The sequence below is a fragment of the Morone saxatilis genome, unplaced genomic scaffold, assembly GCF_004916995.1.
Source record: "Morone saxatilis isolate NCDOM2014 unplaced genomic scaffold, NCSU_SB_2.0 Contig18, whole genome shotgun sequence".
NCBI classification, from domain to species: Eukaryota; Metazoa; Chordata; class Actinopteri; family Moronidae; genus Morone; species Morone saxatilis.
This window is the reverse complement of record NW_023339740.1, coordinates 18,910,675-18,922,456: the sequence shown is the minus strand read 5'-3', so window position 1 is coordinate 18,922,456 and position 11,782 is coordinate 18,910,675. Positions and strand designations below refer to the sequence as shown.

The window sequence follows — 11,782 nt, the reverse complement described above, 5'->3', positions numbered from 1 at the left end:
TTAGGCTGAAATAAAGAGTTTGTAGGGAGCTGATGATGTGCGACCCAGAACCCTAAGACCGAGCAGCTCTGCAGAATGATTGACCAACAGCGCCACCTGGCTGTTGTAAATATAAACCCTACATCGCACCAAATATTCTCCGACTAGATTTAACTGATTAAAATATTGTGACCTTGAAAGGTTCTCACTTATCCCGAAACAACTGAAATTGCATTTTCTAAAACTCATAGCATCTTTCCGCGCGTTACTGCTAGTGCAATATGTGCACACAATTTGCAATTCAAACAGAACAGGATTGTCATCATCGGAGGTCTTAATGATGCCCTGCAGGAAAACAGATTCTGCAATCATAGTTCAGAAACCTACCTTTGGCAGGCTCGGTGTTGGCCGTTTGGTTTCCACTGGTTTGTCGGTTTGCGAATGAAGAAAGAAAAGATTTCCACACGAGAAAAACCCTGAAAGACGTGGTGCCTCCGTTTAGTCCGAGTACTACAGGGGTCCCATATGGTTAATTACCTTGTCAATAAACCTTGAAGGGGATACCGCGAGAACGGGAGCTGAGGGTGAGAGCTGAGTCTGACCTTAATGATCACATCTCTGTTCCAATGTTGTGATTCATATTTGATCGTACTGTTTACCAACTCTTAACTAAAGAAAACGAAGCCTTAACAGAATCTTAAATCTTAACAAAAACATACAAGGTCTCACAGATGTGATCTGAAATCATAAATAGAAAAAAATACATTTTAAATATCAGTCGTTATTTTCATTTTCACCGCAGCTATATACAGCATTTTACATACATGAAACGTATACAATGTCTTCTGTATTTGACCCATCCTATATACTTTACTATATACATTAGGAGCAGTGAGCAGCCGTAGGCGCCCGGGGAGCAGTTAGGGGTTAGGTGCCTTGCACAAGGGCACCTTGGCTGTGCACAGGAAGTGGAACTGGCACCTATCCAGCTGCCAGTCCACACTCCATACTGAGGGCCATCCTGGACGTGAACGGGCGGCCATCTGGTTCCCAAGCCAAGTCCCTACAGACTGAACTACTGCTGCCCCAAATCACTGTCCTGGTCTATATTTATGTAAGCACCCACTCTCAAATTGTGATCATCAAGGACCATTTTTGTAATTTTTAGTAATTGTTCATTACTTTAATCTATTTGGGACCACAGGGTAGAAGCAATATTCGTCTATTTACCTTTAATACACAGTGTTGGATTAATTTGCCAGTGGGCCCTGAGGCAAATAGCTGTAGGGTCCTCTGAAATTAAAACAAATTGACACAATGAACCTGTGGTCTTAAGGGCCTCTGAGGGTCAGGGGCCCTGGGGTTATTTTAGCCACTAGACTTAGTTTGAGTTTGTATTCATTCCTGTTCAAATGTTCTTTGTTTGGTATTATACAAAGGTAAAAATACTGTAGCTACAGTACTGCAGTGGTGGAAGAAGTACTAGATCTTTTACGTACTCATTTACACTAAAGTAAAAGTATTAACATAAAAATATACTTAATATACTTAAAAGTAAAAGCACTCAATACAGGATGGCTCTTTTCAGAACAATGTAATATCACTGGATTATAATTAGTTGTGTATTAACATGTAAGCTTCACTGATGTTGCAGCTTCTAAAGATGTTTTCAACTACTTTATATTGCCAGGTATTTTAATCCATAATAATACAACAAGATATAGCCTACATTCTGAATCAATAATCTGAATCTGAAAAGTAGCCTAACCAATGACAAATAAATGTAGTGGAGGAATATGCAAAATATTTGCATCCAAAATGCATGCAAGAATAAAGAAGCATCAAATGGAAATACGCACCTCAAAATGATACTTAAGTAGTACTTGAGTAGATGTACTTAGTTACATTCCTCCACTGCTGTACTGTATAAATGTCAAACAGCGCCCCCTGCTGTCAGTTTCCATAAGGATTCACTCTGATCTCTTAAATGTATTTCACAGATAAGATTTGCGGCTTCAGTTCAGTTATATAATTATTATCACAAGGACTTTTTACAAGGCAATGTATAAAAATACAAACAAACAAAAAAAACAACACACGTTTTCGTTTTCCCCGGATCACAAAACAGGCGCACCACATCCGGTCCGGCCGCCAAATGTGTCCGCCACCAGCGCCTCTCGTGTAAAGTCGCGTTTGAATGTGGTGTGTACGTACGATAGCACGCAATTTAACCAAAACCACGTCTCAAATAAACTCAAACAAACCGGGGTGTGTTTCACGCCTGTTGCATTCACACGCCAGCCGCCGCCGTTTCCTCTCTGCAGTCGTTACTATCACAGAAACTAGATACATGTCCAGTCAACCCAAGAGGCTCTGCACCGAAAACATGTCTGTTCAGAAGATCGGAACTCACAACGGCACCTTTCATTGTGATGAAGTGCTGGCTTGTTTCTTCCTCCGCCAGCTGCCCGAGTACAAGGTAGGTTCAGTATGCTGTGGTTATGGAGGGAACCCCTGCTGTTCCCTTACTGTTCCCTTACTGCTGCTGTTAAAGTCTGTGTTGTTACTGCTTCAATGTAAAAGCCTGTTGTTGTGATTTGAAGGTGTTTGTTCAGTCTGAATTTGCTGATTTTGTTATTATTTTCTTTTTGGGGAGAAGCTTTCATTTTTCTCTCCATGTCATGTTATAATACTCCAAATGGGGGTGCTGCTGTACAGATGAATGGTGTTCTCAAAAGATGGCATAAAGACCTGTAATAATTCTAGTATAATCTTACATTTTTACATTTTAGGAGAAAATACATTATCAAAAGGTCAGTCAAATAAACATAAAACTTGAGCAACACCTTCCAAGCACTGTAATCTTGTTTCCACATTCCCTTTTAGGGGTATATTGACTTTTTAAAGTGACTTATTGTCTGAAAAGTTCACTTAATAATAATTAATTCATAATTAGAACACCAATTAAGAAATCAACCCATTTAGCATGAATGAGATTCTCAGTATTTGTTTCTGTAATGATCAATTCTTGTCCCAAATGTAAACCAAGTTGTAGCTCCACAGCCAAACTTAAAACATCATACTAGTCACAAGATATTTAATTTCATATAATGATACTGATTTATGTATCTTTTAGTACAGTAACATTTATTGACAGTGAATTGAGAAGTTGTTGGGAAATCTAGTTAATAAATGCTTGAGTAATCAAGGTACTTTATTAAAAGAGATAGCAAACATAAAGATAAACTAAGAAGCAGATATAATTCTTATTATTCATCTAAAAAAAACTCTTATATATGTGAATTTACATGCAGTTTATGTGGTCATAAATTACAGATTGTGCCCATTAGAGCTCTTGCTGCAAGCCTGCTATAATAATGGTATTCAGAGAACTGATTAAAATGCACTCGGCTCTTAGATTTAAACACTTCAGAAAACTTGAATGCAGCTCATACATAAAACCAGGATCCAAATCTATCAGATGCTTGATGATGGATGATTGCAGATCTACAAAACGTTCTGTTCATTGCACAGGATGCAGAGATCATTCGGACCAGGGACCCGACAAAGCTGGCACAGTGTGACATTGTTGTAGATGTGGGAGGAGAGTTTGACCCCAAGAAGCATCGCTATGACCACCATCAGAGGTAAGATATTAGAGTTTATTAAGTTTTCAGTATATGTTTGGAATGAATAAGACCAGAAATTATATGAATATTTGTTGTGTATCATTGTGTCATTGTAATGATATTGTGGGTTTATTTTAATATTGCAAATTATGATAGTGTTTTATTTTTATTTTTTATAAGTACTAAATTAATTTTACAAAGCAATTACTAAGTAAGTAAGTTTTTTTTTTTAAATTCAAATCATTCAACATGTAAATAATGCTAAAATATATTTTTAGTGATGGAAGAAATACCCAGTCACTGTAAAATAGCACAGTAGGCCCCTTTCATGTCAGACATTTTGACATGTCACAGCTGCAAAGCCACAGGGGTAACTAATATTACTAACACTTGTTCCCTTTAGATGTGCCAGTAAGCCATGTCATTGAACTGGCCACCGTGAGAGATGTTATTGGTCAGTCTTAGTTTAGCACGGATATATCTGCATCAGATGGAGCTGAAACAGTTAGTGGATTTAATTTGATAAGTCAATTGATGTAACATTTATCTGTAAGTATATTGTGCCAAAGAGTATTTTTTTCCAGCCATTCAAATAGTTGGATTTACTGCTTTCTCTGTTTTTGTATCATTGCAAACAGACAAAAACAATATCAATATATATATATATATATATTTTACTAATTTCTGGCATTTTAAACACAAAACAATTAATCCAAAAAATAAACAGCATTATTGTTTTCATTCATCTGTAATGAAAACAATCAAAACTTCTGGAAATGTCACCTTGGGTTTGGGGAATTTTTAAAAACTTTATTTCAGACCAAGTAGTTAGTCGATCCATTGAGAAAATAAATTCAGTTTTTTAAGTGTAAGGAATCATATTTCATTATGTGGGGTCTGAGATACTGTATCTCTCTGCGGCTTCTGTTCTGACACTGTTGAAGCGACCTAATTGCATGAATCACGAAGGAACAGGCTCTATGTTTTCTGCTAAATTTCCTGCCAAAGTTCCTTCCGAATGATTGCATTCACTCGAAGTCTCATCACGTTGAGTAATCAGCCTATTCCAGATGTCTTGTCAGCTTAATGTCCTGATGATAATCAGAGATAGCTTTTATGACCACGGTGATAAAGATATGCCAGGGCTCTCTTCCTGGCAGGTGGTTAGTGATAATTAGCACTCCTTCAATTGAACGCCCCCCTGCTGTTGGTTCACGAGGCACAGAGGCTGCCACGACACTGTGAGGGGCCGCGGGAGAATGTGGCTGTCACTCACATGCACGGATGGGGGCAAGATGGTTGTGATGGCAGGGATGGATGTAAGTGGGATTGGGGTGCTTGAGGAAGATGGAGAAGGAGCTGACAAGAACAATTAGTCCTCATTTCAATAGCACCTTTTCAAAACTGTGACACTGTACAGATGAAGTTGACAGCTATAACCAATACATCACAGTAAGTATATTTAAATAAGAGTGTCAAATTGAGCTATTAAAGACATAGTTCAACATTTGGAAAAATATGCTTATTTGCTTTCTTGTGGAGAGTTGGAGAAGATTGATTCCACTCTTATATCTGTATGTTTAATATGAAACTGGATCCAGCAGTCAGTTAGCTTAGCTTAGCATATAGACTGGAAACAGGGGGGGGGGGCAGTTAGCCTGGCTCTGTCTCAAAGGTAACAAAATATGCCCACTAGCTCACTATTTAACACGCTGTATCTTGTTTGATTAATCTGTACAAAATCAAAGTATAAAAACGCCAATTTTCCATTTACCGCTGGACTATTACATGACTGGACTTCCTAGAGTGTTGTTGTCACTGTGAGGTTGCCAGGCAACCATCTGAGACTCCACGAAGGAACAGGTTGCTGTATATGCTTGCATTTAACTTATGTATGTTAATATACTGAATATTCAGCAGCTTTGTGTGTGCAAAGTGTATTTGAAATATATAGTGTCAGATTGTGTCTGACAATATGTGACTGATATTAACTGTTCATCATAGAGATGGCGTGAGGAAAGAACATGTTTTTTGTTCTTGTGTCTGGTTGTCTGGTGTACACAGATCTCTAGCGCCTACCAGTGGTGGGAAGTTGGAACAGGTTGGGTTTAAGGTGGGATGGGTGTACAGTGATGTTTTCTGCCTATTTCCTGCCTCTGGATATGTATAAGTCCTGAATGGAGAGAGGGCCGGTTGGCACCAGTGATTATTTTAAGAATAACCTCTTGGCAAGAAAGCAAATAAGGGTGTTTCCCAAAATGTTGAACTATCTATTTAAAGACTGGATTAAGAACAATTAATAGGGGATCTTTGCTTGTTTTTCATCCAAACTTTGGGCTGCACAATTAGTCTAAATATTATCAAAATCGCAATATGCAAATTTCAAGAGCTGTAATGTTTTGATAAAGGTAAAATGTGTGACAAAACAGCATTATAATTAAGTACTTTTGCAGAGGTTCCCTGGTCTACAAAAAAATGTTTGTTTGCTACAAACCCTCAAAAACTTCATGTCATCATGTGAAATTTTTTTTTTTTGTGATGAAAATTCAATTTGTGATGCCAAAATTATCATTCCCACATAATTGTCGATTGTCTGTCAAAAGAATCGCAATATGATGTTTTTACCATATGGTGCAACCCTACTAATATAGACTGACTGCAGACTACAGATAATTTCCCCTTATTGAAGCCTAAAGACAAAAAAAACATTGGTGAATCCTTTTTTTCTTCTTTAAGACGGCGTCTAATGTGAGAAAGTTCTGCATATATGGTAAACTTTTGTCTTTGAAGTTTCTTGTGCAGGGATGGAAATAGAGTTGGAAGCATGAGAAATGTTCTCTAAACACCGACCGAAGGTTAATAAAACAAAACAGATTAGATCTGCCAGGGATTACTTTTGTGGTTGCTCACACTAGAACTGCATTTATGGCTCCCACTCAGCAAAGAAATAAAAGTAAGCAAAAATATTTTTGCTACTGCGACAAAGTGATGAATGTTGTCTGCATTTTGCAGAGAAATCTAATAGATAAACTGCTTTTATGCAGCTTTGTATTGTTATGTAGTTTAAGTTGCTTCCGCTGGCTGTATGCTACTTGCAAACCAGCAAAGACAGATTCATGGACACAGCAACCTTGTATGTATCTCAATAGTAATTCACGTGTGCACAATAAATGTAAAAATAAATGCAGGCATTGACAATTCCTCTTTTAAATCTGTCCAAATGTTTAATGCTATCCCTAATCTGGCAGCACTGTGTTACATATATTAAATTGTTCACAATTGTTATGAATCCATTAGTAAGGTACGCGCTCAATCAGCGATGACCTGGAGATCATTGCAGTTTCTATAAGACCATTTAGTCTACTCTACAGTACTGAAGGTCACAGTGATATCTAAATAAACATTCCCCACCATCTGTGACTGAGTAATCAATTGGAATTTCTTAAACCAGTTTGGAATTTCTTTGTTAAAATATAATATATTTGTCAGACTGAAGAGTTTCTTTATAAACCACAGGAAATACTGTTGTAAGGAGATAGGTCAGTCAGGGGTTGGACTGTTGAATGGTTCTCCAGTAGTCAGAGAGGCACTGACATTACAGTGACATTGGCCTTTTATTGTGTGAAAATGTTAACGTTTAAAGCTCATGAAAGCCCACACAGTGCTTTAATACAACAGTCTGTATCTGTCCTATCACTCTAATGGACTACTGGGCTCAGAGTAATGGGAAATGACTGGCCAGTAATATTGTTTTTTAAAAAGTGCTTGAGTTTCTTATGATGCTTCGAGTAGGGGAAAGATTCATGAAGCATAATTTTCCGCACACTGTAAATACTAATGCAATAAAACCATTATTTATAATGATTTAGAGTGATGAGCAAAAGTGGTTCATCTGGTGCAGTGTGGGAATAGTAGTACATTATATGTTGAGTATGTTTTAACAGTGCTTTGTAATACTAAACTCTTGCAGAAATCTTGTTTTTGTTATCTACTCTACTGACTTACCTTGAGTCAGTTGTGTGTATTAAATGCTATTTTACTGGGAGAAGTAACTTGATTTCACACAAACAGTTTGATGACGTCTCTTTTGGTAAGCATGTCTTTTTCAGTCATTTTCCTTTCGCCCATTCACTTCCATCTCCTGATAATCAGCATAGAAATGCCTCAGCTTGGCCAATTAGCCCTTTTAATGGCTGTGATTACCCCCTGCTTCCCTAGCATGTCACTCATTCATTTGACGGTCTGTTTTCCGCTGTGCTGCAGCCCAAGCATCCTAATTAAGCCTGAATTAAATGACCAGCAGTGGCTCAGTGCTGGAGCCCACCCATCCCAGCACGTGGCTGAGGAGAGACCTCCGGTGGCTTTCATTTATGTGCTCACGCTTACAAACACACTCGAGCATGCTTTCTCTCTCCGGTCAATGCAAACCCGCTTTCTGAGGGTGAAGAGAATATCTATGGATGCAATTATCTGAATGCAGCAGACATTTGATTGAAGAGGCCAGTTATTGGAAAAAATGTGAATAGTTTGTTTATGAGCAAAACACTAATGTTTAATCTCCCAATCCTGTGCTTAAGTATTGAATGCTGGATATCATCTGCCTACAGACCATCAAGTGTTTTTCAGCTCTTAGCATTGATATAAACTTAATACCTTACATGCCTTATGTTGCAATACTGGAATACTGCAAATATCAGCAAACAAGTTGATCTCTTCAGCTCATAAGTTAATAACATTTTCCTTACACACGCAAAGAAACCTACAGTAATTTATATTCACTACTTCTGACCAACAGTCAATAACTCACAGATATTCGGTTTACAGTGATATTAAACAGAGAAAAGCAGCAAATCATCACAATTAAGAAGCAGGGATTAGGGAGTTCTTTTTTTCAAATAAAAAATGTCAGAATAATAGTCGCTTGACTAATTGAATAATTGACTGATAATTGCAGTTCTGACTAGGGCTTCACAAGTAATTGAAATATTATCGAAATCACAATATGGACAGGTGGAATATACAAATCTCAGAAGCTACAATTTTCTGATAAAGGTAAAATGTGTAAATGAGTTTGACATTTTTTGAGATACAAAAATGATCATTCCCACACTAATTGAGGGTCATATCACAATTGCTGTCAATCTGTCAAAATAATTGCAATATTTTTATACCATATTGTGCAGCCCTAGCTCTGACTCTAACTAGATATTATTTTATTATAGATTATCTATTTATTATTTTTTTGTATTTGTACATTAAGTTCCCACAGCCAATAAATGTATTCAAGTATTCAATTTACAATGAGATGAAGTGTGTTAAGATGCCATTTCTGAATGTCTTCCCTTTGTTTAGGACCTTTACAGAGAGCTTCCACAGCCTGTGTCCAGAGAAGCCATGGGTGACCAAGCTTAGCTCAGCTGGCTTGGTGTACCTACACTTCGGTCGTCAGCTGCTGGCCCAGCTGACGCAGCTGAAAGAGGGTGACAGGCAGCTGGAGATGCTCTTTGACAAGGTGAGAGGGTAAAGACGGTATTTATTGCAGACAATGGATTAGCAACCATTGTGTTTCATTCACAACACAAACAGATGTATCGCCTGAGCAGCCTAAACGCTGTCAATTTCAGAAACGTCTATTAAGATGTAAAGAGGAAAACTAGCTCATCACTTATTAAATACAATAGAATTACACTTATCTCCATGTTGGTTGCTTTAAAGTGTTGCTTTCACTCTTTAGAAAATGCTGAATGTTTATTGTTAAAGTTTATTTTATGGGCATTTTGCCTCAATCAGACAATTGGCAGATGAGTGTGTTTAGGAATAAAAAGGGAGAGAGACAGGGATGTGGCAAAGTTCCTCTGCCAAATTCAAACTGAGGACACTGCAGTTATATTTAGACAGCCAGGCCAGCAGGAGGCCTCGGCACGCAGAACAGTTTTGATGGCTAGGCCTATTAAGCTGGCAAATAAATATTAGCCCTATTAACTCATATTTTCATTGGCCTTTTGATGTGTCAGTTTGTGTAAAGCCCCAATTAATCCTTTTACTCATGGCGGGAGCTTTATTTATTTTAGGATGTAGTATGTGTCGTCTTCTGGCACTTCAGACAACTGAACCTCTATTTTTGCCCCAAAACTTAGTTCCAGTTGTAAGCCACTTGTAAAATGTCAACTCTTTGGTGATTGACCTTCCGGTGTACTGAAGAGTTGAGTTTCCAGCACTAAATATTCCTCTTCTCTCTCTCTCCTTTCTTTATTTTTTCAATTTTTCCTAGTGAACTGTAAAATAGCAGCAATTTGTCTTTTCCTTTTGGTTTAATGGCATAGCCGTGCCCTTAAGCCTTCGGTTACTGCCCACACACTGTGACCAAGTGGATTTCAATCAGAATACTGTTATCCCAGTACATTACTTCCCCTTTTACCGACAATTCTTCCTTTTCAGAATGAGCACAAACGGCTGATTCCTGTGTCATTACACCTTCATAACCTTTCTGTCACACATCTCTTTCAATTCCTTGCAGCTGTACGAGAACTTTGTGGAGGAAGTAGATGCTATAGACAATGGCATTTCACAGTTTGACGGAGAGGCCCGCTACTCCATCTCCACCACGCTGAGCGCACGTGTCGGCCACCTGAACCCACGCTGGAACAGCAAGAGTCAGGACACTGAGGTGAGGGACTGCACGAGTGTGAATGTCTACCCACACTGCAGCACGTTTATATATCAGGCTGATCAGGCTCATCTTTTAAACTAAAGATCACTAATTATGTTTTGTGTCTGGGTCCCTATCTGGGATGTAATAATATTAAAACAGAACGTATTTTTTATGTTTTTGAGTTTTAATTTAAAGACCAATTGACTCCACAAGAAACTAAACATTAATTGCAAACTGCAGATATTTTCAAGGTCAGGTTTGGATTTTAGGATTACAGGGTTCAGTTTAGTGGAGAAGTGTAATCCAGTATTGTGTCCAGTGAATGTCTTCATTTGCATTAATCAGACAAATGTAGCAGTATCGCAAGGTGTAACTAACAACACATTTCATTTTAAGGAGGTGTGAAAAGTGTGTTTGCCGCCAAATAAACAGGATATATCAGGATATCCTGAATCACGGCGTGGCAAAGTCAGTCCTCTTTGGTTGCATGTTTGTGTCTCACGGTGCTCTGTGAATATAGTATAATAACGGTCAAAGATACTGAGGTACCCTTGTATAAGCTGAAAAAGAACACATCCTCACATTGTAAAGGTTGGAACTGGGTATATTTGGCATTTCTGCTTGAAAAATTACTTTCTGATTCATTTTCAATGTCAATTGACTAATCTCTTAATCCAGTGATTTTCTTTCCCCCCAGCCCTACTTATATTTAACATGGTCCCCGACGGAAAAACGTCTTGAAAACCCAAACTACATCAGTAAAAACTAATCCAAAAATGAATATCCACCTCAAAATACAACAACTAAACAATATCTAAATGATGAGTCAGATGATGAGTTTTTCTAGTTTATGATGACTCAGCAACTTGTAACCTGGATAAACCCTGACCTAAACTCCCGGAAGTCCTTTTTGTTTTCGACACCTTGATATTTAACTGAAGGCTGCTCCACAGTTTGGTTCTCCTTTGTTAAATAGGGCTTTTGGTGACATATTCTAATGATAATCACACACAATGGGCAACCTGGTGAAACAAAGATGAGTGAAGCATGTTGAGGTAAACTCAACAGGTGCAATGCAGCGCAGTCAGTGTTCAGAGTTTAATTTTAATGCCGCGTAGAAACATGCCTCTCATTAGTGCAGGAGGGGAATACCTGCAGGGAAAGGGCACCTGTTTTCTACAGACTCCCTTGAGACAACTGCAGCCTGGCTTTGCATATTTGTTGACAATGCCACCATTTTTTTCCCATCGTTGGGGCTGTCTCAGTGGAGTAGCTGGCCTATTTGTTTTTTTCACATTTCAGTTCACATGATTATAATTCTTGTCCTGGCACTTTCCTCCACCTTCCCCACTAGCTCACACTGCGAGGCAAGACGGCTCTGGGAGATCAGAAAGTGTGAAAGATTTGTATTAAAAAATGTTTGGCAGACAGCTTGATAGCAGACTGACCTAGTGAACTCTCAACAGTGGCTGTTTGTGATAATTGAAAAACCTAATGGATTTTTATCTCCTCCATCCATGAC

General features: G+C 38.2%; 1 protein-coding gene across 1 annotated transcript in view; it reads left to right on the top strand.

Annotated features, from left to right (window-relative positions):
* The first annotated feature begins 2,176 nt into the window (after positions 1-2,176).
* myg1 (myg1 exonuclease) overlaps positions 2,177-11,782 on the top strand; it is an 18,074-nt gene continuing 8,468 nt past the window's right edge. The window contains exons 1-4 of the mRNA XM_035662680.1: positions 2,177-2,458; positions 3,514-3,626; positions 8,961-9,120; positions 10,126-10,275. Coding sequence (XP_035518573.1) covers positions 2,177-2,458; positions 3,514-3,626; positions 8,961-9,120; positions 10,126-10,275 — 705 coding nt within the window. The remainder of the gene's footprint in view (positions 2,459-3,513; positions 3,627-8,960; positions 9,121-10,125; positions 10,276-11,782) is intronic.